At 42.2% G+C, this 27,699-nt stretch overlaps 1 protein-coding gene across 1 annotated transcript; it reads right to left on the reverse strand.

Moving 5' to 3' along the window:
* Positions 1-540: 540 nt before the first annotated feature.
* On the reverse strand, positions 541-27,581 carry LOC138319765 (uncharacterized). The gene is made up of 4 exons (XM_069262899.1): positions 27,330-27,581; positions 18,161-18,418; positions 2,075-2,302; positions 541-912 (listed from the first exon to the last, which is right to left on the reverse strand). The coding sequence occupies exons 1-4, from the start codon at positions 27,492-27,494 to the stop codon at positions 826-828; spliced, it is 738 nt and encodes a 245-aa protein (XP_069119000.1). The 5' UTR covers positions 27,495-27,581; the 3' UTR covers positions 541-825.
* Between the last annotated feature and the right edge of the window lie 118 nt (positions 27,582-27,699).

A 27,699-nucleotide genomic window follows, 5' to 3' on the forward strand; every position in this document is an offset into this window, starting at 1 on the left:
TATTCAGTTTTACCAGGAATGAATAGATTGAGCTTCGGAGTACAGAATCCTAATAAGACTTGTAACCAGGAAATAACACCCGACTTCCTATAGAACTGTGCACCCCTCGTTTACTGTTTGTTTAGGTTTTTCACTTAAAAAGCGATAACCGCCTTTCATATCTTGAGGCAGAATTGAGTAATTACTAATGACATTATCAATTAGATCAATTTCAATATCGTTGGCCCAAATATCACTGATGCATTCCAGAAGGACGTAAACGGGGGAACATATATGAAAGTTACATCATGTTCATTATTGTTTTGTTCTTTTAGGTCACATTTATGATATTACCTACAGGCTACACTTGTATAAAGTTTAATAGCTCTTTATATTAGGACTCCCCTTTTCATATAAACTTTCATGTTGTTCCGAACAAAAAGAACCATTCGAAAATGACAGTTTAGATACCAGATGAAGTATGCTATGCTATTAGAACTTAGTCCTTTTTAAAGAAGAACAATAAATGCATGTAACTATTTTAATTGGATGATTTATTTTGACAAATATATACAAATAATGCACTAATTTACACACATTTCTTTTAAATCACTGAAACTGCACTTGTGTAAAAATGAATGATTTACAAAAATAGCATAAAAAGTTTTAATTTTTAAATATTATAAAATAAATAATTGATATGAAATAAGATTGATACGGAAATCGTTTTACATTAACAACACATCTCAATTAAATCAGTATAGAGATTAGCGAGGTATGTATCGTCTGATCAACGGTGATAGACCTCGTACGCCTCCCAACTATTTCTTCCTAGAACTGAAATCCTCATTGAATTGCACACACTTTCTCTTTATTGTCGTTGATGGCAGCAGGCAGTTTGCTGTTTCTACGTCTGCCCATCTTGTCTAATACCTGTGGAATCAGAATGACGTCGGTATAGGAACACACAGAGGAATATTTTAAGACTAGAATGCCGATTTAAGTTCATGGATGCTACATCATCTTTCATCTGTTAACAATTCAGTGCAGTTTCAACAATTCAGTGTAGTTTCAGATAAATATTTTGAAATGTCCAGGAAAAAGACTAAATCATTTTTAAAAGAATGAACAGGTAAAGATAGACATGTCTGAACGACCGACTACACAACTTCTAAAACTTCAGAGAATCGATGCATTGATTCAAGAAGTACACCGACAAGCCATTTCTACAACAACCCAGGAATCCGGAATTAAATGTTTAGGCCTTGCCACACTGAACAATTGTAAAGTAAACGATTCATGGTACATTTGTAGTTCATGTGCATCAGATTATAATCCTATTATATACTGTACTTGTTTTGGCTGCTATTGAAATACCTATGTTTTAATCATTCACGATTTATATATCACCGTGAGCGTTTCGTGATTTCATTTAGTTTCATTATATAAACAAATACATATCGAGTTAACAAGGGAGTCAGTGGCGGTTTATATAAGCATGTTAAACTCAGATTAGGGATAAAGTTAATTGCAGTTTTAGTGATTGACGGAAGTATACAATGTTAATCTACTTAATTCACTTATTGACAGTACTTCTGTATGGAACGTTAATACTTCCAGGTGTTTGTTATTCTCAAATCATTCTCATAATCAAGTTATAGTAATACTAGTATACAAAGTGTATATAGTGTTTATTAAACCAATTTAGCTCCTAACAAATGTACAAGTTTGGACACATATTGCACAAATAACAGAATAAGTACGTACATGTAATACTTCGTAAAAGGACGTAACACGAGGGTTTGATTTACTAAAATGACATGAGCTGAGATTAGTCCCACCTTCAGACACACTGTGACGTAAAACAATCACGCCAAAATAGGACTTCAAAGTCACTGGTAGGTGGGACAAATGGACGGTAGGAGAACTATACCAACGTCGTTTTGGTATCTCGAAGGATTCATTGGAGATGTCATTTTTTAACTTCCTAAAACTATCTTGTAGGCTGTCTGAGTAAATCTTTCCAAAAAAAGTTTTTTTTGGTTTGACTCACGTGTACACAGAAGTCGAGAGAGGTCATGTGATATAGACTCACCGTGAGCACTTCACAGAAGTCGAGAGTGGTTATGTGATATAGACTCACCGTGAGCACTTCACAGAAGTCGAGAGAGGTCATGTGATATAGACTCACCGTGAGCACTTCACAGAAGTCGAGAGAGGTCATGTGATATAGACTCACCGTGAGCACTTCACAGAAGTCGAGAGAGGTCATGTGATATAGACTCACCGTGAGCACTTCACACAGAAGGTCGTGTGATATAGACTGATCAAGAGATGTGATATAGACTCACCGTGAGCACTTCACAGAAGTCGAGAGAGGTCATGTGATATAGACCTCACCGTGAGCACTTCACAGAAGTCGAGAGAGGTCATGTGATATAGACTCACCGTGAGCACTTCACAGAAGTCGAGAGAGGTTATGTGATATAGACTCACCGTGAGCACTTCACAGAAGTCGAGAGAGGTCATGTGATATAGACTCACCGTGAGCACTTCACAGAAGTCGAGAGAGGTTATGTGATATAGACTCACCGTGAGCACTTCACAGAAGTCGAGAGAGGTCATGTGATATAGACTCACCGTGAGCACTTCACAGAAGTCGAGAGAGGTTATGTGATATAGACTCACCGTGAGGACTTCACAGAAGTCGAGAGAGGTTATGTGATATAGACTCACCGTGAGCACTTCACAGAAGTCGAGAGAGGTTATGTGATATAGACTCACCGTGAGCACTTCACAGAAGTCGAGAGAGGTTATGTGATATAGACTCACCGTGAGGACTTCACAGAAGTCGAGAGAGGTTATGTGATATAGACTCACCGTGAGCACTTCACAGAAGTCGAGAGAAGGTTATGTGATATAGACTCACCGTGAGCACTTCACAGAAGTCGAGAGAGGTCATGTGATATAGACTCACCGTGAGCACTTCACAGAAGTCGAGAGAGGTTATGTGATATAGACTCACCGTGAGGACTTCACAGAAGTCGAGAGAGGTTATGTGATATAGACTCACCGTGAGCACTTCACAGAAGTCGAGAGAGGTCATGTGATATAGACTCACCGTGAGGACTTCACAGAAGTCGAGAGAGGTCATGTGATATAGACTCACCGTGAGGACTTCACAGAAGTCGAGAGAGGTTATGTGATATAGACTCACCGTGGACTTCACAGAAGTCGACTTCACAGAAGTCGTGAGAGAAGTCGAGAGAGGTTATGTGATATAGACTCACCGTGAGGACTTCACAGAAGTCGAGAGAGGTTATGTGATATAGACTCACCGTGAGGACTTCACAGAAGTCGAGAGAGGTTATGTGATATAGACTCACCGTGAGGACTTCACAGAAGTCGAGAGAGGTTATGTGATATAGACTCACCGTGAGGACTTCACAGAAGTCGAGAGAGGTTATGTGATATAGACTCACCGTGAGGACTTCACAGAAGTCGAGAGTGGTTATGTGATATAGACTCACCGTGAGGACTTCACAGAAGTCGAGAGAGGTTATGTGATATAGACTCACCGTGAGGACTTCACAGAAGTCGAGAGAGGTTATGTGATATAGACTCACCGTGAGGACTTCACAGAAGTCGAGAGAGGTTATGTGATATAGACTCACCGTGAGGACTTCACAGAAGGTTATGTGATATAGACTCACCGTGAGCACTTCACAGAAGGTCGTGTGATATAGACTCACCGTGAGCACTTCACAGAAGTCGAGAGTGGTTATGTGATATAGACTCACCGTGAGGACTTCACAGAAGTCGAGAGTGGTTATGTGATATAGACTCACCGTGAGCACTTCACAGAAGTCGAGAGAGGTTATGTGATATAGACTCACCGTGAGCACTTCACAGAAGTCGAGAGAGGTTATGTGATATAGACTCACCGTGAGGACTTCACAGAAGTCGAGAGAGGTTATGTGATATAGACTCACCGTGAGGACTTCACAGAAGTCGAGAGAGGTTATGTGATATAGACTCACCGTGAGGACTTCACAGAAGTCGAGAGAGGTTATGTGATATAGACTCACCGTGAGCACTTCACAGAAGTCGAGAGAGGTTATGTGATATAGACTCACCGTGAGCACTTCACAGAAGTCGAGAGAGGTTATGTGATATAGACTCACCGTGAGCACTTCACAGAAGTCGAGAGAGGTTATGTGATATAGACTCACCGTGAGGACTTCACAGAAGTCGAGAGAGGTTATGTGATATAGACTCACCGTGAGCACTTCACAGAAGTCGAGAGAGGTTATGTGATATAGACTCACCGTGAGGACTTCACAGAAGTCGAGAGAGGTTCATGTGATATAGACTCACCGTGAGGACTTCACAGAAGTCGAGAGAGGTCATGTGATATAGACTCACCGTGAGGACTTCACAGAAGTCGAGAGAGGTTATGTGATATAGACTCACCGTGAGCACTTCACAGAAGTCGAGAGAGGTTATGTGATATAGACTCACCGTGAGGACTTCACAGAAGTCGAGAGAGGTTATGTGATATAGACTCACCGTGAGCACTTCACAGAAGTCGAGAGAGGTTATGTGATATAGACTCACCGTGAGGACTTCACAGAAGTCGAGAGAGGTTATGTGATATAGACTCACCGTGAGGACTTCACAGAAGTCGAGAGAGGTTATGTGATATAGACTCACCGTGAGGACTTCACAGAAGTCGAGAGAGGTTATGTGATATAGACTCACCGTGAGGACTTCACAGAAGTCGAGAGAGGTTATGTGATATAGACTCACCGTGAGGACTTCACAGAAGTCGAGAGAGGTTATGTGATATAGACTCACCGTGAGGACTTCACAGAAGTCGAGAGAGGTTATGTGATATAGACTCACCGTGAGGACTTCACAGAAGTCGAGAGAGGTTATGTGATATAGACTCACCGTGAGGACTTCACAGAAGTCGAGAGAGGTCATGTGATATAGACTCACCGTGAGCACTTCACAGAAGTCGAGAGAGGTTATGTGATATAGACTCACCGTGAGCACTTCACAGAAGTCGAGAGAGGTTATGTGATATAGACTCACCGTGAGGACTTCACAGAAGTCGAGAGAGGTCATGTGATATAGACTCACCGTGAGCACTTCACAGAAGTCGAGAGTGGTTATGTGATATAGACTCACCGTGAGGACTTCACAGAAGTCGAGAGAGGTTATGTGATATAGACTCACCGTGAGGACTTCACAGAAGTCGAGAGAGGTTATGTGATATAGACTCACCGTGAGCACTTCACAGAAGTCGAGAGAGGTTATGTGATATAGACTCACCGTGAGGACTTCACAGAAGTCGAGAGAGGTTATGTGATATAGACTCACCGTGAGCACTTCACAGAAGTCGAGAGAGGTTATGTGATATAGACTCACCGTGAGCACTTCACAGAAGTCGAGAGAGGTTATGTGATATAGACTCACCGTGAGCACTTCACAGAAGTCGAGAGAGGTTATGTGATGTAGACTCACCGTGAGCACTTCACAGAAGTCGAGAGAGGTTATGTGATATAGACTCACCGTGAGCACTTCACAGAAGTCGAGAGTGGTTATGTGATATAGACTCACCGTGAGCACTTCACAGAAGTCGAGAGAGGTTATGTGATATAGACTCACCGTGAGCACTTCACAGAAGTCGAGAGAGGTTATGTGATATAGACTCACCGTGAGCACTTCACAGAAGTCGGAGAGGTTATGTGATATAGACTCACCGTGAGCACTTCACAGAAGTCGAGAGAGGTTATGTGATATAGACTCACCGTGAGCACTTCACAGAAGTCGAGAGAGGTCATGTGATATAGACTCACCGTGAGCACTTCACAGAAGTCGAGAGAGGTTATGTGATGTAGACTCACCGTGAGCACTTCACAGAGAGGTCATGTGATATAGACTCACCGTGAGCACTTCACAGAAGTCGAGAGAGGTTATGTGATATAGACTCACCGTGAGCACTTCACAGAAGTCGAGAGAGGTTATGTGATATAGACTCACCGTGAGCACTTCACAGAAGTCGAGAGAGGTCATGTGATGTAGACTCACCGTGAGCACTTCACAGAAGGTTATGTGATATAGACTCACCGTGAGCACTTCACAGAAGTCGTGTGATATAGACTCACCGTGAGCACTTCACAGAAGTCGAGAGAGGTTATGTGATATAGACTCACCGTGAGCACTTCACAGAAGTCGAGAGAGGTCATGTGATATAGACTCACCGTGAGCACTTCACAGAAGTCGAGAGAGGTCATGTGATATAGACTCACCGTGAGGACTTCACAGAAGTCGAGAGAGGTTATGTGATATAGACTCACCGTGAGGACTTCACAGAAGTCGAGAGAGGTTATGTGATATAGACTCACCGTGAGGACTTCACAGAAGTCGAGAGAGGTTGATGTGATATAGACTCACCGTGAGCACTTCACAGAAGTCGAGAGAGGTTATGTGATATAGACTCACCGTGAGGACTTCACAGAAGTCGAGAGAGGTTATGTGATATAGACTCACCGTGAGGACTTCACAGAAGTCGAGAGAGGTTATGTGATATAGACTCACCGTGAGGACTTCACAGAAGTCGAGAGAGGTTATGTGATATAGACTCACCGTGAGGACTTCACAGAAGTCGAGAGAGGTTATGTGATATAGACTCACCGTGAGGACTTCACAGAAGTCGAGAGAGGTTATGTGATATAGACTCACCGTGAGGACTTCACAGAAGTCGAGAGAGGTTATGTGATATAGACTCACCGTGAGCACTTCACAGAAGTCGAGAGAGGTTATGTGATATAGACTCACCGTGAGCACTTCACAGAAGTCGAGAGAGGTTATGTGATATAGACTCACCGTGAGGACTTCACAGAAGTCGAGAGAGGTTATGTGATATAGACTCACCGTGAGGACTTCACAGAAGTCGAGAGAGGTTATGTGATATAGACTCACCGTGAGCACTTCACAGAAGTCGAGAGAGGTTATGTGATATAGACTCACCGTGAGCACTTCACAGAAGTCGAGAGAGGTTATGTGATATAGACTCACCGTGAGCACTTCACAGAAGTCGAGAGAGGTTATGTGATATAGACTCACCGTGAGCACTTCACAGAAGTCGAGAGAGGTCATGTGATATAGACTCACCGTGAGGACTTCACAGAAGTCGAGAGAGGTTATGTGATATAGACTCACCGTGAGGACTTCACAGAAGTCGAGAGAGGTTATGTGATATAGACTCACCGTGAGGACTTCACAGAAGTCGAGAGAGGTTATGTGATATAGACTCACCGTGAGGACTTCACAGAAGTCGAGAGAGGTTATGTGATATAGACTCACCGTGAGGACTTCACAGAAGTCGAGAGAGGTTATGTGATATAGACTCACCGTGAGGACTTCACAGAAGTCGAGAGAGAGGTTATGTGATATAGACTCACCGTGAGGACTTCACAGAAGTCGAGAGAGGTTATGTGATATAGACTCACCGTGAGGACTTCACAGAAGTCGAGAGAGGTTATGTGATATAGACTCACCGTGAGGACTTCACAGAAGTCGAGAGAGGTCATGTGATATAGACTCACCGTGAGCACTTCACAGAAGTCGAGAGAGGTTATGTGATGTAGACTCACCGTGAGCACTTCACAGAAGGTCGTGTGATATAGACTCACCGTGAGCACTTCACAGAAGTCGAGAGAGGTCATGTGATATAGACTCACCGTGAGCACTTCACAGAAGTCGAGAGAGGTTATGTGATATAGACTCACCGTGAGGACTTCACAGAAGTCGTGTGATATAGACTCACCGTGAGCACTTCACAGAAGTCGAGAGAGGTCATGTGATATAGACTCACCGTGAGCACTACACAGAAGTCGAGAGAGGTTATGTGATGTAGACTCACCGTGAGCACTTCACAGAAGTCGAGAGAGGTCATGTGATATAGACTCACCGTGAGCACTTCACAGAAGTCGAGAGAGGTCATGTGATATAGACTCACCGTGAGCACTTCACAGAAGTCGAGAGAGGTTATGTGATATAGACTCACCGTGAGCACTTCACAGAAGTCGAGAGAGGTCATGTGATATAGACTCACCGTGAGCACTTCACAGAAGTCGAGAGAGGTTATGTGATATAGACTCACCGTGAGCACTTCACAGAAGTCGAGAGAGGTTATGTGATATAGACTCACCGTGAGGACTTCACAGAAGTCGAGAGGTTATGTGATATAGACTCACCGTGAGCACTTCACAGAAGTCGAGAGAGGTTATGTGATATAGACTCACCGTGAGCACTTCACAGAAGTCGAGAGAGGTTATGTGATATAGACTCACCGTGAGCACTTCACAGAAGTCGAGAGAGGTCATGTGATATAGACTCACCGTGAGCACTTCACAGAAGTCGAGAGAGGTTATGTGATTATAGACTCACCGTGAGCACTTCACAGAAGTCGAGAGAGTTATGTGATATAGACTCACCGTGAGCACTACACAGAAGTCGAGAGAGGTTATGTGATATAGACTCACCGTGAGCACTTCACAGAAGTCGAGAGAGGTTATGTGATATAGACTCACCGTGAGCACTTCACAGAAGTCGAGAGAGGTTATGTGATGTAGACTCACCGTGAGCACTTCACAGAAGTCGAGAGAGGTTATGTGATGTAGACTCACCGTGAGCACTTCACAGAAGTCGAGAGAGGTTATGTGATATAGACTCACCGTGAGCACTTCACAGAAGTCGAGAGAGGTCATGTGATATAGACTCACCGTGAGCACTTCACAGAAGTCGATTGAGACAGTGGATTCCATGTGATGATAGACTCACCGTGAGCACTTCACAGAAGTCGAGAGAGGTTATGTGATATAGACTCACCGTGAGCACTTCACAGAAGTCGAGAGAGGTTATGTGATGTAGACTCACCGTGAGCACTTCACAGAAGTCGAGAGAGGTTATGTGATATAGACTCACCGTGAGCACTTCACAGAAGTCGAGAGAGGTTATGTGATATAGACTCACCGTGAGCACTTCACAGAAGTCGAGAGAGGTCATGTGATATAGACTCACCGTGAGCACTTCACAGAAGTCGAGAAGGTTATGTGATGTAGACTCACCGTGAGCACTTCACAGAAGTCGAGAGTGGTTATGTGATATAGACTCACCGTGAACACTTCACAGAAGTCGAGAGAGGTCATGTGATACAGACTCACCGTGAGCACTTCACAGAAGTCGAGAGAGGTCATGTGATATAGACTCACCGTGAGGACTTCACAGAAGTCGAGAGAGGTCATGTGATATAGACTCACCGTGAGGACTTCACAGAAGTCGAGAGAGGTTATGTGATATAGACTCACCGTGAGGACTTCACAGAAGTCGAGAGAGGTCATGTGATATAGACTCACCGTGAGACTTCACAGAAGTCGAGAGAGGTTATGTGATATAGACTCACCGTGAGCACTTCACAGAAGTCGAGAGAGGTCATGTGATATAGACTCACCGTGAGGACTTCACAGAAGTCGAGAGAGGTTATGTGATATAGACTCACCGTGAACACTTCACAGAAGTCGAGAGAGGTTATGTGATATAGACTCACCGTGAGGACTTCACAGAAGTCGAGAGAGGTCATGTGATATAGACTCACCGTGAGCACTTCACAGAAGTCGAGAGTGGTTATGTGATATAGACTCACCGTGAGGACTTCACAGAAGTCGAGAGAGGTTATGTGATATAGACTCACCGTGAGGACTTCACAGAAGTCGAGAGAGGTCATGTGATATAGACTCACCGTGAGCACTTCACAGAAGTCGAGAGAGGTTATGTGATATAGACTCACCGTGAGGACTTCACAGAAGTCGAGAGAGGTTCATGTGATATAGACTCACCGTGAGCACTTCACAGAAGTCGAGAGAGGTCATGTGATATAGACTCACCGTGAGCACTTCACAGAAGTCGAGAGAGGTTATGTGATATAGACTCACCGTGAGCACTTCACAGAAGTCGAGAGAGGTTATGTGATATAGACTCACCGTGAGCACTTCACAGAAGTCGAGAGAGGTTATGTGATATAGACTCACCGTGAGCACTTCACAGAAGTCGAGAGAGGTTATGTGATATAGACTCACCGTGAGCACTTCACAGAAGTCGAGAGAGGTTATGTGATATAGACTCACCGTGAGCACTTCACAGAAGTCGAGAGTGGTTATGTGATATAGACTCACCGTGAGGACTTCACAGAAGTCGAGAGAGGTTATGTGATATAGACTCACCGTGAGCACTTCACAGAAGTCGAGAGAGGTTATGTGATATAGACTCACCGTGAGCACTTCACAGAAGTCGAGAGAGGTTATGTGATGTAGACTCACCGTGAGCACTTCACAGAAGTCGAGAGAGGTTATGTGATATAGACTCACCGTGAGCACTTCACAGAAGTCGAGAGAGGTTATGTGATATAGACTCACCGTGAGCACTTCACAGAAGTCGAGAGAGGTTATGTGATATAGACTCACCGTGAGCACTTCACAGAAGTCGAGAGAGGTTATGTGATATAGACTCACCGTGAGCACTTCACAGAAGTCGAGAGAGGTTATGTGATATAGACTCACCGTGAGCACTTCACAGAAGTCGAGAGAGGTCATGTGATATAGACTCACCGTGAGCACTTCACAGAAGTCGAGAGAGGTTATGTGATATAGACTCACCGTGAGCACTTCACAGAAGTCGAGAGAGGTTATGTGATGTAGACTCACCGTGAGCACTTCACAGAAGGTTATGTGATGTAGACTCACCGTGAGCACTTCACAGAAGTCGAGAGTGGTTATGTGATATAGACTCACCGTGAGCACTTCACAGAAGTCGAGAGAGGTCATGTGATATAGACTCACCGTGAGCACTTCACAGAAGTCGAGAGAGGTTATGTGATATAGACTCACCGTGTGAGCACTTCACAGAAGTCGAGAGAGGTTATGTGATATAGACTCACCGTGAGCACTTCACAGAAGTCGAGAGAGGTTATGTGATATAGACTCACCGTGAGGACTTCACAGAAGTCGAGAGAGGTTATGTGATATAGACTCACCGTGAGCACTTCACAGAAGTCGAGAGAGGTTATGTGATATAGACTCACCGTGAGCACACTTCACAGAAGTCGAGAGAGGTTATGTGATATAGACTCACCGTGAGCACTTCACAGAAGTCGAGAGAGGTTATGTGATATAGACTCACCGTGAGGACTTCACAGAAGTCGAGAGAGGTTATGTGATATAGACTCACCGTGAGCACTTCACAGAAGTCGAGAGAGGTTATGTGATATAGACTCACCGTGAGCACTTCACAGAAGTCGAGAGAGGTTATGTGATATAGACTCACCGTGAGCACTTCACAGAAGTCGAGAGAGGTTATGTGATATAGACTCACCGTGAGCACTTCACAGAAGTCGAGAGAGGTTATGTGATATAGACTCACCGTGAGACTCACAGAAGTCGAGAGGGTATGTGATATAGACTCACGTTCACAGAAGTCGAGAGAGGTCATGTGATATAGACTCACCGTGAGCACTTCACAGAAGTCGAGAGAGGTTATGTGATATAGACTCACCGTGAGCACTTCACAGAAGTCGAGAGAGGTTATGTGATATAGACTCACCGTGAGCACTTCACAGAAGTCGAGAGAGGTTATGTGATATAGACTCACCGTGAGCACTTCACAGAAGGTCGTGTGGATATAGACTCACCGTGAGCACTTCACAGAAGTCGAAGTGGTTATGTGATATAGACTCACCGTGAGGACTTCACAGAAGTCGAGAGAGGTCATGTGATATAGACTCACCGTGAGCACTTCACAGAAGTCGAGAGAGGTCATGTGGTAGACTCATACTTCACAGAAGTCGGAGGATTGATTAGACTCACCGTGAGCACTTCACAGAAGTCGAGAGAGGTTATGTGATATAGACTCACCGTGAGCACTTCACAGAAGTCGAGAGAGGTATGTGATATAGACTCACGTGAGCACTTCACAGAAGTCGAGAGATATGTGATATAGACTCACCGTGAGCACTTCACAGAAGTCGAGAGAGGTTATGTGATATAGACTCACCGTGAGCACTTCACAGAAGTCAGAAGTAGTATGTGATATAGACTCACCGTGAGCACTTCACAGAAGTCGAGAGAGGTTATGTGATATAGAACTCACCGTGAGCACTTCACAGAAGTCGAGAGAGGTTATGTGATATAGACTCACCGTGAGCACTTCACAGAAGTCGAGAGAGGTCATGTGATATAGACTCACCGTGAGCACTTCACAGAAGTCGAGAGAGGTTATGTGATATAGACTCACCGTGAGCACTTCACAGAAGTCGAGAGAGGTTATGTGATATAGACTCACCGTGAGCACTTCACAGAAGTCAGAAGGTTATGTGATATAGACTCACCGTGAGGACTTCACAGAAGTCGAGAGAGGTATGTGATATAGACTCACCGTGACACTTCACAGAAGTCGAGAGAGGTTATGTGATATAGACTCACCGTGAGACTTCACAGAAGTCGAGAGGGTCATGTGATATAGACTCACCGTGAGGACTTCACAGAAGTCGAGAGAGGTCATGTGATAGACTCACCGTGAGGACTTCACAGTCGAGAGAGGTGATGTGATATAGACTCACCGTGAGGACTTCACAGAAGTCGAGAGAGGTCATGTGATATAGACTCACCGTGAGCACTTCACAGAAGTCGAGAGTGGTTATGTGATATAGACTCACCGTGAGGACTTCACAGAAGTCGAGAGAGGTTATGTGATATAGACTCACCGTGAGCACTTCACAGAAGTCGAGAGAGGTTATGTGATATAGACTCACCGTGAGCACTTCACAGAAGTCGAGAGAGGTTATGTGATATAGACTCACCGTGAGGACTTCACAGAAGTCGAGAGAGGTTATGTGATATAGACTCACCGTGAGCACTTCACAGAAGTCGAGAGAGGTTATGTGATATAGACTCACCGTGAGCACTTCACAGAAGTCGAGAGAGGTTATGTGATATAGACTCACCGTGAGATCATACTTCACAGAAGTCGAGAGAGGTTATGTGATATAGACTCACCGTGAGCACTTCACAGAAGTCGAGAGTGGTTATGTGATATAGACTCACCGTGAGGACTTCACAGAAGTCGAGAGAGGTTATGTGATATAGACTCACCGTGAGCACTTCACAGAAGTCGAGAGAGGTTATGTGATGTAGACTCACCGTGAGCACTTCACAGAAGTCGAGAGAGGTTATGTGATATAGACTCACCGTGAGCACTTCACAGAAGTCGAGAGAGGTTATGTGATATAGACTCACCGTGAGCACTTCACAGAAGTCGAGAGAGGTTATGTGATATAGACTCACCGTGAGCACTTCACAGAAGTCGAGAGAGGTTATGTGATATAGACTCACCGTGAGCACTTCACAGAAGTCGAGAGAGGTATGTGATATAGACTCACCGTGAGGACTTCACAGAAGTCGAGAGAGGTTATGTGATATAGACTCACCGTGAGCACTTCACAGAAGTCGAGAGAGGTTATGTGATATAGACTCACCGTGAGGACTTCACAGAAGTCGAGAGAGGTTATGTGATATAGACTCACCGTGAGGACTTCACAGAAGTCGAGAGAGGTCATGTGATATAGACTCACCGTGAGCACTTCACAGAAGTCGAGAGAGGTTATGTGATATAGACTCACCGTGAGCACTTCACAGAAGTCGAGAGAGGTCATGTGATATAGACTCACCGTGAGCACTTCACAGAAGTCGAGAGAGGTTATGTGATATAGACTCACCGTGAGGACTTCACAGAAGTCGAGAGAGGTTATGTGATATAGACTCACCGTGAGGACTTCACAGAAGTCGAGAGAGGTCATGTGATATAGACTCACCGTGAGCACTTCACAGAAGTCGAGAGAGGTTATGTGATATAGACTCACCGTGAGCACTTCACAGAAGTCGAGAGAGGTTATGTGATATAGACTCACCGTGAGCACTTCACAGAAGTCGAGAGAGGTTATGTGATATAGACTCACCGTGAGCACTTCACAGAAGTCGAGAGAGGTTATGTGATATAGACTCACCGTGAGCACTTCACAGAAGTCGAGAGAGGTTATGTGATATAGACTCACCGTGAGCACTTCACAGAAGTCGAGAGAGGTTATGTGATATAGACTCACCGTGAGCACTTCACAGAAGTCGAGAGAGGTCATGTGATGTAGACTCACCGTGAGGACTTCACAGAAGGTTATGTGATATAGACTCACCGTGAGCACTTCACAGAAGGTCGTGTGATATAGACTCACCGTGAGCACTTCACAGAAGTCGAGAGAGGTTATGTGATATAGACTCACCGTGAGCACTTCACAGAAGTCGAGAGAGGTTATGTGATATAGACTCACCGTGAGCACTTCACAGAAGGTTATGTGATATAGACTCACCGTGAGCACTTCACAGAAGTCGAGAGAGGTCATGTGATATAGACTCACCGTGAGCACTTCACAGAAGTCGAGAGAGGTTATGTGATATAGACTCACCGTGAGCACTTCACAGAAGTCGAGAGAGGTTATGTGATATAGACTCACCGTGAGCACTTCACAGAAGTCGAGAGAGTGGTTATGTGATATAGACTCACCGTGAGGACTTCACAGAAGTCGAGAGAGGTTATGTGATATAGACTCACCGTGAGCACTTCACAGAAGTCGAGAGAGGTTATGTGATATAGACTCACCGTGAGCACTTCACAGAAGTCGAGAGAGGTTATGTGATATAGACTCACCGTGAGCACTTCACAGAAGTCGAGAGAGGTTATGTGATATAGACTCACCGTGAGCACTTCACAGAAGTCGAGAGAGGTTATGTGATGTAGACTCACCGTGAGCACTTCACAGAAGTCGAGAGAGGTTATGTGATATAGACTCACCGTGAGCACTTCACAGAAGTCGAGAGAGGTCATGTGATATAGACTCACCGTGAGCACTTCACAGAAGTCGAGAGAGGTTATGTGATGTAGACTCACCGTGAGCACTTCACAGAAGGTTGTGTGATATAGACTCACCGTGAGCACTTCACAGAAGTCGAGAGAGGTCATGTGATATAGACTCACCGTGAGCACTTCACAGAAGTCGAGAGAGGTTATGTGATGTAGACTCACCGTGAGCACTTCACAGAAGAGGTTATGTGATATAGACTCACCGTGAGCACTTCACAGAAGTCGAGAGAGGTCATGTGATATAGACTCACCGTGAGCACTTCACAGAAGTCGAGAGAGGTTATGTGATATAGACTCACCGTGAGCACTTCACAGAGAAGTTCGACAGAAGTTCATGTGATATAGACTCACCGTGAGGACTTCACAGAAGTCGAGAGAGGTTATGTGATATAGACTCACCGTGAGCACTTCACAGAAGTCGAGAGAGGTCATGTGATATAGACTCACCGTGAGCACTTCACAGAAGAGAGAGGTCATGTGATATAGACTCACCGTGAGGACTTCACAGAAGTCGAGAGAGGTCATGTGATATAGACTCACCGTGAGCACTTCACAGAAGTCGAGAGAGGTTATGTGATATAGACTCACCGTGAGCACTTCACAGAAGTCGAGAGAGGTTATGTGATATAGACTCACCGTGAGCACTTCACAGAAGTCGAGAGAGGTTATGTGATATAGACTCACCGTGAGCACTTCACAGAAGTCGAGAGAGGTTATGTGATATAGACTCACCGTGAGCACTTCACAGAAGTCGAGAGAGGTTATGTATGTGATATAGACTCACCGTGAGCACTTCACAGAAGTCGAGAGAGGTTATGTGATATAGACTCACCGTGAGCACTTCACAGAAGTCGAGAGAGGTCATGTGATGTAGACTCACCGTGAGCACTTCACAGAAGTCGAGAGAGGTTATGTGATGTAGACTCACCGTGAGCACTTCACAGAAGGTCGTGTGATATAGACTCACCGTGAGCACTTCACAGAAGTCGAGAGAGGTCATGTGATATAGACTCACCGTGAGGACTTCACAGAAGTCGAGAGAGGTCATGTGATATAGACTCACCGTGAGGACTTCACAGAAGTCGAGAGAGGTTATGTGATATAGACTCACCGTGAGCACTTCACAGAAGTCGAGAGAGGTTATGTGATATAGACTCACCGTGAGCACTTCACAGAAGTCGAGAGAGGTTATGTGATATAGACTCACCGTGAGCACTTCACAGAAGTCGAGAGAGGTTATGTGATGTAGACTCACCGTGAGCACTTCACAGAAGTCGAGAGAGGTTATGTGATATAGACTCACCGTGAGCACTTCACAGAAGTCGAGAGAGGTTATGTGATATAGACTCACCGTGAGCACTTCACAGAAGTCGAGAGAGGTTATGTGATATAGACTCACCGTGAGCACTTCACAGAAGTCGAGAGAGGTTATGTGATATAGACTCACCGTGAGGACTTCACAGAAGTCGAGAGAGGTTATGTGATATAGACTCACCGTGAGCACTTCACAGAAGTCGAGAGAGGTTATGTGATATAGACTCACCGTGAGGCACTTCACAGAAGTCGAGAGAGGTTATGTGATATAGACTCACCGTGAGGCACTTCACAGAAGTCGAGAGAGGTTATGTGATATAGACTCACCGTGAGCACTTCACAGAAGTCGAGAGAGGTTATGTGATATAGACTCACCGTGAGGACTTCACAGAAGTCGAGAGAGGTTATGTGATATAGACTCACCGTGAGCACTTCACAGAAGTCGAGAGAGGTTATGTGATATAGACTCACCGTGAGCACTTCACAGAAGTCGAGAGTGGTTATGTGATATAGACTCACCGTGAGGACTTCACAGAAGTCGAGAGTGGTTATGTGATATAGACTCACCGTGAGCACTTCACAGAAGTCGAGAGAGGTTATGTGATATAGACTCACCGTGAGCACTTCACAGAAGTCGAGAGAGGTTATGTGATATAGACTCACCGTGAGCACTTCACAGAAGTCGAGAGTGGTTATGTGATATAGACTCACCGTGAGGACTTCACAGAAGTCGAGAGAGGTTATGTGATATAGACTCACCGTGAGCACTTCACAGAAGTCGAGAGAGGTCATGTGATATAGACTCACCGTGAGGACTTCACAGAAGTCGAGAGAGGTTATGTGATATAGACTCACCGTGAACACTTCACAGAAGTCGAGAGAGGTTATGTGATATAGACTCACCGTGAGGACTTCACAGAAGTCGAGAGAGGTTATGTGATATAGACTCACCGTGAGCACTTCACAGAAGTCGAGAGAGGTCATGTGATATAGACTCACCGTGAGCACTTCACAGAAGTCGAAAGAATATAAACCATGTCCATGATCAATACGATGGGATTAGGAGCTTTGGCATAGTCTGTTTGGCATGGAAGGACACTACAAAGATTGTAACGGATCATATCCTATCGATACATTATTGTGGAATTTGTTTCTTTTTAAATTTGAATTATATTTTTAGATACGTGTATAAATTGTTCACCGTACAATTGTTTTTTACAAAGCATTAGCGCAAAATAATGATATGAAATGCTTAGGCTTGATGAATCAGTAAAACTTTTTTTATCAAAGAGATTAAGTACTACATCAGCACTGTGCAGTGTTTTATGCTATCTCAGAGTGTCAATTCAATTGCTGATCCAATAAAGATAAGTGCATGAACCCATCCAAGGTTCACCGATACCCTTGTAAGTTACACAATATTTGTGATTATGTTCTTTGCTTGGTTTGGTACAAGTTTCCAGCATTTAGAAAAACGAAACACGCCAAAACATTATAATGAAAGAGTAATTTAACAGAAGTCGATATTGGATCAGAAACTCCAGCAGAGTAAGCGTTTTCTTTTTCTTTTCATATAAAAGTCAGAATGTGACAGCGACACAGCCAAGCATACAACAAGCTTCAGACTCGTCTGTCAAATATAAAAAAAAAACAACCAGGAAGCCTTATTTTACCCTACCGATAACTAAATCCTTCAAAGCCCCGTCGTTGTGTATCTCTCCATGTTTTAGACATGAGAAGATTGTCATCTTATTAAAACAAATGCGTAAGATTTTTTTTTTTTTTTTTTTGCATTTAACCCACGCTCAATAGATGGTGGTAAGTATTATAAAGATGTATCACTTACGGTGTAATACTCGTAGGTGTCCTTTAACTTTTCCTCCTCGCCTGGAATGGGTGGGTGACGTACTGACGAAGTGGAGGATGGTGGAGGAGGGGTTGGGGCTGGTGTATCGTTAGGAGTAGAAGCGGCAGAGCTTTTAGCCTTCCCCTTGTCGGCTCCACCCTTAGCCGCGGCTCCCTTCCCTTTAGCAGGGACCGGGGCTCCCTTGCCTGCTGGGGCTCCTTTCTGTGTGGAATTACCTGCCGCTTTCTGTAAAGCAAAATATTCAACAATTATCTTCCCAAAAAGCTCCACATGCAGAACGAGGCCAGAGAACCATAGATTGAAATATAAGGGCTAAGTCACGAGTTTCTCTTTTGAATTTGATACTGCGGTTTTGAGGATTTTCCTCCAAGCAAGATATGCTACAGCAATTGAAGCTAATAATATCTCATAACATTAATGTCGTCCCAGTTTTTTGCCATACTGCTGCCATTGCTAACCTGAATGTGTCGTTTCATTTTTTCCTTCTAGCAAAGCTTATAACCTTGGGCAAATTCATTTTTTATGTTTAACATTAAGACAACATCAGTTTTGATAATGGTGTTGTTCAAAGTGCATTGGACAGTACCACGTTATCGTTGCGTTTCTTAGACTCTTCGGTTATCCTTGGTAAGGCACGGTCAGAACTAAAATGGAAATTCACCTAAGGAGATGCGAAATATTTTGATTAGAAGCTGAAAGAGACAGATTACTAACTTAAGGAAATTTGAGAAAATTTGTTTTTGCCTTTAGATAGAGCTGAAACCGTGGAACCACAAGTTTTGTTGGCCAGGAATCCGAACGAAGGGTAATTATATGTATTAACGATTATGGTTCAATGGATATTGGTATCTAGGTTTTGGCCTTGGCCCTGTTTTACTAATATACAATATATATCAGAATGTTTTAGTTCGGTGTTAGAGTTCCGGACTTATACAGGACAAATACGTAGCCATTGTTTAAAATACCCTAACCGGTACTCGTTATAAATGTATTGACAATTACTTCAAACGTTCATGCCTTGTACAATGCCAGATGATACGGTGCTAATGTGTCTGTACACACGCACACACGGACAGTGGTCACAGGACAATTGTCCAAAGTATTGACGGCGCACCTATGATATTTGTCCTGCTGGTGACCACACGTTGGTAGGTATTGAGTATATTAATGTGACCCGGATAGTACTCCTGGACATTATTGTAGCGTATATACTGGCTGTGGTGTAGAACAGATCCGGAGATTAGAGCCAATGATAAAATCAGAGTCGGGTAAATACGAGAGGAATCAATATATACATGTACTAAGGACCGGTACTATATAATCACGAAGGGAGGATGGGCATGTATTAACTCGTCAATTTAAAACGTTTCGACTTTACCTGCCAGAATATTAAGACCTTTCCAGTTTCCGACAAGTCTAATAATCATGAATAATGGCTACATCATTAGCAGTTCACAACATATAAGCTACTTGCAGTCTCTTACGCTGGCAGCCTTTACTAACAAAGAGTTCGAAATCCATTTTTTGTTTTATCTTGATTGCCAATCGTTAAGGATGACAGCATTTCAACATCTTCACCAAAACCTTATTAACAACTACATTTGCCCAATGGACTTCATTATGAAAATCCTATGTTTTCTCCCTCACTGTCCATAATCAAAACCGCCACTTATAATCGTTTATCAAACATAGAAATCAAAGAGAGTTGAAAAGAAGGAAATTAGAATTTTAAATTTACCACATATATTTGCTCTTGAAATCCTCGTTTTCTCCTTTTCTCCCTTAAACTGATTGCAGATAGCAAAGTAACATTTATAATCCTATATCTATAGTGCTTCAACACGTCTACCAAACCCTAGACAACGTCGACGTCTTCGCTAGGGGGCTAAAACAGGATGAAACAAAGACGTATTTACTGGACACTCGATATACCTTTATATCCCAATTTGAAACGAATTTCTAAGTATTTCATTTGTCCTGGCTAGAGACCTTAATTAATACTCAGTTTCTATTATCAAAAGATAGTTTTGGAATAGTTACTTAGTGCCTCTTTACTTTCTTTCTAGTTCGTGAATAAGCCGAATGGATTAGATAGAACAGTTGGGAGTAGGTTTGTTGATGTAGTCATGGGAAATGATGAACTGGTGACGTTATAGGGGGTGGGGTGTTGAAGTACAGCTGTAATGACGTTACCTGGATTGTTGATGTACAGGTGTAATGACATTACCTGGATTGTTGATGTACAGGTGTAATGACGTTACCTGGATTGTTGATGTACAGGTGTAATGACGAAACTGAATTGTTTATGTACAGGTGTAATGACGTAACTGGATTTTTAATGTACATGTGTTATGACATTACCTAAATTGTTAATGTACAGGTGTAATGACGTTACATGGATTGTTAATGTACAGGTGTAATGACGTTACCTGGATTGTTAATGTACAGGTGTAATGACGTTACCTAAATTGTTAATGTACAGGTGTAATGACGTTACATGAATTGTTAATGTACAGGTGTAATGACGCTACCTGGATTGTTAATGTACAGGTGTAATGACGTTACCTAAATTGTTAATGTACAGGTGTAATGACGTTACATGAATTTTTGATGTACAGGTGTAATCACGTTACCTAAATTGTTAATGTACAGGTGTAATCACGTTACCTAAATTGTTGATGTACAGGTGTAATGACGTTACCTAGATTGTTAATGTACAGGTGTAATGACGTTACCTAAATTGTTAATGTACAGGTGTAATGACGTTACATGAATTGTTAATGTACAGGTGTAATGACGCTACCTGGATTGTTGATGTACAGGTGCAATGACGTTACCTGAATTGTTAATGTACAGGTGTAATGACGATACCTGGATTGTTGATGTACAGGTGGAATGACGTAACTGGATTGTTTATGTACAGGTGTAATGACGTTACCTGCATTGTTGATGTACTGGTGTAATGACGAAACTGGATTGTTTATGTACAGGTGTAATGACGTTACCTATATTGTTAATGTACAGGTGTTATGACGTTACCTGGATTGTTGGTGTACAGGTGTAATGACGTTACATGGATTGTTGATGTACTGGTGTAATGACGATACCTGGATTGTTGATGTACAGGTGTAATGACGTAACTTGATTGTTTATGTACAGGTGTAATGACGATACCTGGATTGTTGATGTACAGGTGTTATGACGTCACCTGGATTGTTAATGTACAGGTGCAATGACAATACCTGGTTTGTTGATGTACAGGTGTAATGACGTAACTGGAATGACGTTACCTGCATTGTTGATGTACTGGTGTAATGACGTAACTGGATTGTTTATGTACAGGTGTAATGACGTTACCTGGATTGTTGGTGTACAGGTGTAATGACGTTACTTGGATTGTTGATGTACAGGTGTAATTACGTTACATGGATTGTTGATGTACTGGTGTAATGAAGTTACATGAATTGTTAATGTACAGGTGTAATGACGCTACCTGGATTGTTGATGTACAGGTGCAATGACGTAACCTGGATTGTTAATGTACACGTGTAATGACGTTACCTGCATTGTTGATGTACTGGTGTAATGACGTAACTGGATTGTTGATGTACAGGTGTAATGACGTAACTGGATTGTTTATGTACAGGTGTAATGACGTTACCCGGATTGTTGATGTACAGGTGTAATGACGATACCTGGATTGTTGATGTACAGGTGTTATGACGTTACCTGGATTGTTAATTTACAGGTGTAATGTCGTTACCTGGATTGTTGATTTATAGGTGTAATGACGTTACATGAATTGTTAATGTACAGGTGTAATGACGCTACCTGGATTGTTAATGTACAGGTGTAATGACGTTACCAAAATAGTTAATGTACAGGTGTAATGACGTTACATGAATTTTTGATGTACAGGTGTAATCACGTTACCTAAATTGTTAATGTACAGGTGTAATCACGTTACCTAAATTGTTTATGTACAGGTGTAATGACGTTACCTAGATTGTTAATGTACAGGTGTAATGACGTTACATGAATTGTTAATGTACAGGTGTAATGACGCTACCTGGATTGTTGATGTACAGGTGCAATGACGTTACCTGGATTGTTAATGTACAGGTGTAATGACGATACCTGGATTGTTGATGTACAGGTGTAATGACGTAACTGGATTGTTTATGTACAGGTGTAATGACGTTACCTGCATTGTTGATGTACTGGTGTAATGACGAAACTGGATTGTTTATGTATAGGTGTAATGACGTTACCTGTATTGTTAATGTACAGGTGTAATGACGTTACCTGGGTTGTTAATGTACAGTTGTAATGACGTTACCTAAATAGTTAATGTACAGGTGTAATGACGTTACATGAATTTTTGATGTACAGGTGTAATCACGTTACCTAAATTGTTAATGTACAGGTGTAATCACGTTACCTAAATTGTTGATGTACTGGTGTAATGACGATACCTGGATTGTTGATGTACAGGTGTAATGACGCTACCTGGATTGTTTATGTACAGGTGTAATGACGATACCTGGATTGTTGATGTACAGGTGTTACGACGTCACCTGGATTGTTAATGTACAGGTGCAATGACAATACCTGGATTGTTGATGTACAGGTGTAATGACGTAACTGGATTGTTTATGTACAGGTGTAATGACGATACCTGGATTGTTGATGTACTGGTGTTACGACGTCACCTGGATTGTTAATGTACAGGTGTAATGACGATACCTGGATTGTTGATGTACTGGTGTAATGACGTTACTGGATTGTTTATGTACAGGTGTAATGACGTTACCTGGATTGTTGATGTACTGGTGTAATGACGTTACCTGGATTGTTGGTGTACAGGTGTAATGACGTTACCTGGATTGTTAATTTACAGGTGTAATGTCGTTACCTGGATTGTTGATTTATAGGTGTAATGACGTTACCTGGATTGTTGATGTACAGGTGTAATGACGATACCTGGATTGTTGATGTACATGTGTAATGACGTTACCTGGATTGTTGATGTACAGGTGTAATGACGCTACCTGGATTGTTGATGTACAGGTGTAATGACGTTACCTGGATTGTTGATGTACTGGTGTAATAACGTTACCTTGATTGTTGATGTAAAGGTGTGATGACAATACCTGGATTGTTGATGTACAGGTGTAAAGATGTTATCTAGATTGTTGATGTACAGGTGTAATGACGTTACATGGATTGTTAATGTACTGGTGTAATGACGTTAACTGAATTATTGATGTATTGGTGTAATGACGTTACCTGAATTGTTAATGTACAGGTGTAATGACGTTACATGGATTGTTGATGTACAGGTGTAATGATGATACCTGAATTGTTGATGTATTGGTGTAATGATGTTACCTGAATTGTTAATGTACAGGTGTAATGACATTACCTGGATTGTTGATGTATATGTGTAATGACAATACCTGGATCGTTGATGTACAGGTGTAATGACGTTTCATGGATCGTTAATGTACAGGTGTAATGACGATACCTGAATTGTTGATGTACAGGTGTTATGACGTTACCTGGATTGTTGATGTACAGGTGTAATGACGTTACCTGGATTGTTGATGTACAATTGTAATGACGTTACCTGAATTGTTGATGTACAGGTGTAATGACGTTACCTGAATTGTTAATGTACTGGTGTAATGACGTTACCTGGGTTGTTAATGTACAGGTGTAATGACGTTACATGAATTGTTAATGTACAGGTGTAATGACGATACATGGATTGTTAATGTACTGGTGTAATGACGTTACCTGGGTTGTTAATGTACAGGTGTAATGACGTTACATGAATTGTTAATGTACAGGTGTAATGACGATACATGGATTGTTAATGTACAGGTGTAATGACGATACCTGAATTGTTGATGTACAGGTGTAATGACGATACATGGATTGTTGATGTACAGGTGTAATGACGTTACCTGGGTTGTTAATGTACAGGTGTAATGACGTTACCTGGGTTGTTAATGTACAGGTTTAATGACGTTACCTAGATTGTTGGTGTACAGGTGTAATGACGTTACCTGAATTGTTGATGTACAGGTGTAATGACGATACATGGATTGTTGATGTACAGGTGTAATGACGTTACCTGAATTGTTGATGTACAGGTGTAATGACGATACATGGATTGTTAATGTACAGGTGTAATGACGATACATGGATTGTTAATGTACAGGTGTAATGACGTTACCTGAATTGTTGATGTACAGGTGTAATGACGATACATGGATTGTTGATGTACAGGTGTAATGACGTTACCTGGGTTGTTAATGTACAGGTGTAATGACGTTACCTGGATTGTTGATGTACAGGTGTAATGACGTTACCTGGGTTGTTAATGTACAGGTGTAATGACGTTACCTGGGTTGTTAATGTACAGGTGTAATGACGTTACCTGAATTGTTGATGTACAGGTGTAATGACGATACATGGATTGTTAATGTACAGGTGTAATGACGTTACCTGGATTGTTGATGTACAGGTGTAATGACGTTACCTGAATTGTTGATGTACAGGTGTAATGACGTTAACTGAATTGTTGATGTACAGGTGTAATGACGATACATGGATTGTTAATGTACAGGTGTAATGACGTAACTGGGTTGTTAATGTACAGGTGTAATGACGTTACATGAATTGTTAATGTACAGGTGTAATGACGATACATGGATTGTTAATGTACTGGTGTAATGACGTTACCTGGGTTGTTAATGTACAGGTGTAATGACGTTACATGAATTGTTAATGTACTTGTGTAATGACGATACATGGATTGTTAATGTACAGGTGTAATGACGATACCTGAATTGTTGATGTACAGGTGTAATGACGATACATGGATTGTTGATGTACAGGTGTAATGACGTTACCTGGGTTGTTAATGTACAGGTGTAATGACGTTACCTGGGTTGTTAATGTACAGGTGTAATGACGTTACCTGGATTGTTGGTGTACAGGTGTAATGACGTTACCTGAATTGTTGATGTACAGGTGTAATGACGATACATGGATTGTTGATGTACAGGTGTAATGACGTTACCTGAATTGTTGATGTACAGGTGTAATGACGATACATGGATTGTTAATGTACAGGTGTAATGACGATACATGGATTGTTAATGTACAGGTGTAATGACGTTACCTGAATTGTTGATGCACAGGTGTAATGACGATACATGGATTGTTGATGTACAGGTGTAATGACGTTACCTGAATTGTTGATGTACAGGTGTAATGACGATACATGGATTGTTGATGTACAGGTGTAATGACGTTACCTGGGTTGTTAATGTACAGGTGTAATGACGTTACCTGGGTTGTTAATGTACAGGTGTAATGACGTTACCTGAATTGTTGATGTACAGGTGTAATGACGATACATGGATTGTTGATGTACAGGTGTAACGACGTTACCTGGATTGTTGGTGTACAGGTGTAATGACGTTACATGGATTGTTGATGTACTGGTGTAATGACGATACATGGACTGTTAATGTACAGGTGTAATGACGTTACCTGAATTGTTGATGTACAGGTGTAATGACGATACATGGATTGTTGATGTACAGGTGTAATGACGTTACCTGGATTGTTGGTGTACAGGTGTAATGACGTTACCTGGATTGTTTATGTACAGGTGTAATGACGATACCTGGATTGTTGATGTATAGGTGTAATGAATCTCCCTAGGTTGTTAATGTACTGGTGTAATGACGTTACCTGGATTGTTAATGTACAGGTGTAATGACGCTACCTGGATTGTTGATGTACAGGTGTTATGACGATACCTGAATTGTTAATGTACAGGTGTTATGACGTTACCTAGATTGTTGATGTACAGGTGCAATGACGTATTATACCTATTGACATAGGTATTGAGACAGGTGTGTAATATGACTATTTATTACCAGTTAGTGTTAAAGGAATGTAGAACAATATATATATATATATACATTAATTGCACAATGAAATTTGATAATAGATATGACATACATACAATGTGGATCACGTAATGTCCTGGAGAGATCTATATAAGTACATGGCTGTCAATACTTGACAGCTCTCCAGAGCACCTTATCTATACTCTTTCTGCCAATCAACTTACCTGCTCTAAATTGTCCAGGCAGGTGCGTTGTTTTAATTTAAATACCTTATAGATTATCTAACTGTATTAAAGACAATGACCTCATCGTTTTGATAGGAGAGATATGCACGTATAGTTCCAACTTTATGTGGACCAATCAGTTCCACTTCGGGCCTATATTGTCTCTGTAAATATTCCATGAACGTGACTTCGTAAATTAGAAGTTGTTTTATAACCATGTCTTTTGAATATATGTTATTTTAAAAAGTGTATAAGCCGTATGTTTATATATCATTGACATTATTTTATATAGAGATCTTATTGAAAATGATAATGTCGTTATAAATGTTTTCGGATTACAAAAAGGATATCGGATCTATAACTGACATAGGATGGATAACCACCCTGTGTGAGGCACAGATAGGCCTCTTTACTTGGGCAATGGTCGTGTATTAAGGATGTTCAAAGCAGTTTATAATTGATAGGCTGACCTACGAAGTAACAAGGTAATTGATTTCCGCCAACTAAGGCACAGACTCTAACCAGACACACGCGATTTCCCTGACCCGTCACGTATATATAATGAATATTTCTGTAATCCCGGAGTACTGTAATCCTGGAAATACCCATAAAACCCTATAAACAATGATTAAGTCTATCATGGCAGAAACTATAAAATGGAAAATTGCGATCTTGCATGGTCCTATTTAAGTTTTTTTAGAACACCATTTAATTTGGTATTTTCAAGGAGATTCTTATTGACCTTTGAATGTCATACGCATAAGCGAACGAATAAAAGAACGAATGAGTATTTAATACATATAAATATAAAAGATAAAGAAAGAAAACAAAGACAAAATGTGTTAAGATTGGACAATAACATGAGTGATACATCTAGATTATTACAAAGGTAAATTGGACCAAGGACTGGTGGACGGTAGAAGCACAGCTTGGCCCAGAAGCACAGCTTGGCCCTTGTTATAGATAAGATGGAGTAGATACCTGAGCGTTCGACAGTGACTTTTTCAGACTCTCGATCTTGTTATTGGCGTCATATAATCTTGATTGATAATCCCGAAGTTCTTCCTCGACCTTCTTCAGACTGGCTCTCGCCTCGTCCCTCTCCCGAATATAGGCGAAAATCTCTCTGCTCTGCTCCTCAGACATGGTTACACTATTGCTGTCTTTAGAAGCAGCACATCATATATCCTTCTCACAATACATAAGAGACAACAGAAAAAGTTTTGTAAAAATCCAAATCCAAATGTTTGAATTGGTGGACAGTGACCGCCGTCCTCACCAACACCGCAATACTGATCCTATCACACCATTCCTACTGGTGGACAGTGACCGCCGTCCTCACCAACACCGC

The sequence above is a fragment of the Argopecten irradians genome, chromosome 3 (assembly GCF_041381155.1).
Source record: "Argopecten irradians isolate NY chromosome 3, Ai_NY, whole genome shotgun sequence".
NCBI classification, from domain to species: Eukaryota; Metazoa; Mollusca; class Bivalvia; order Pectinida; family Pectinidae; genus Argopecten; species Argopecten irradians.

Bases quoted from the DNA above. Each gene is read 5' to 3' on its own strand.
- LOC138319765 (XM_069262899.1), bottom strand. From the start codon at position 27,494: ATGTCTGAGGAGCAGAGCAGAGAGATTTTCGCCTATATTCGGGAGAGG. The intron at 18,419-27,329 runs GTATCTACTCCA...TTTGCTTTACAG, and splicing joins AGTCACTGTCGAACGCTCAG to AAAGCGGCAGGTAATTCCAC. The intron at 2,303-18,160 runs TCTTTATAATAC...TCTCTTGATCAG, and splicing joins ATTACACCGTAAGTGATACA to TCTATATCACACGACCTTCT.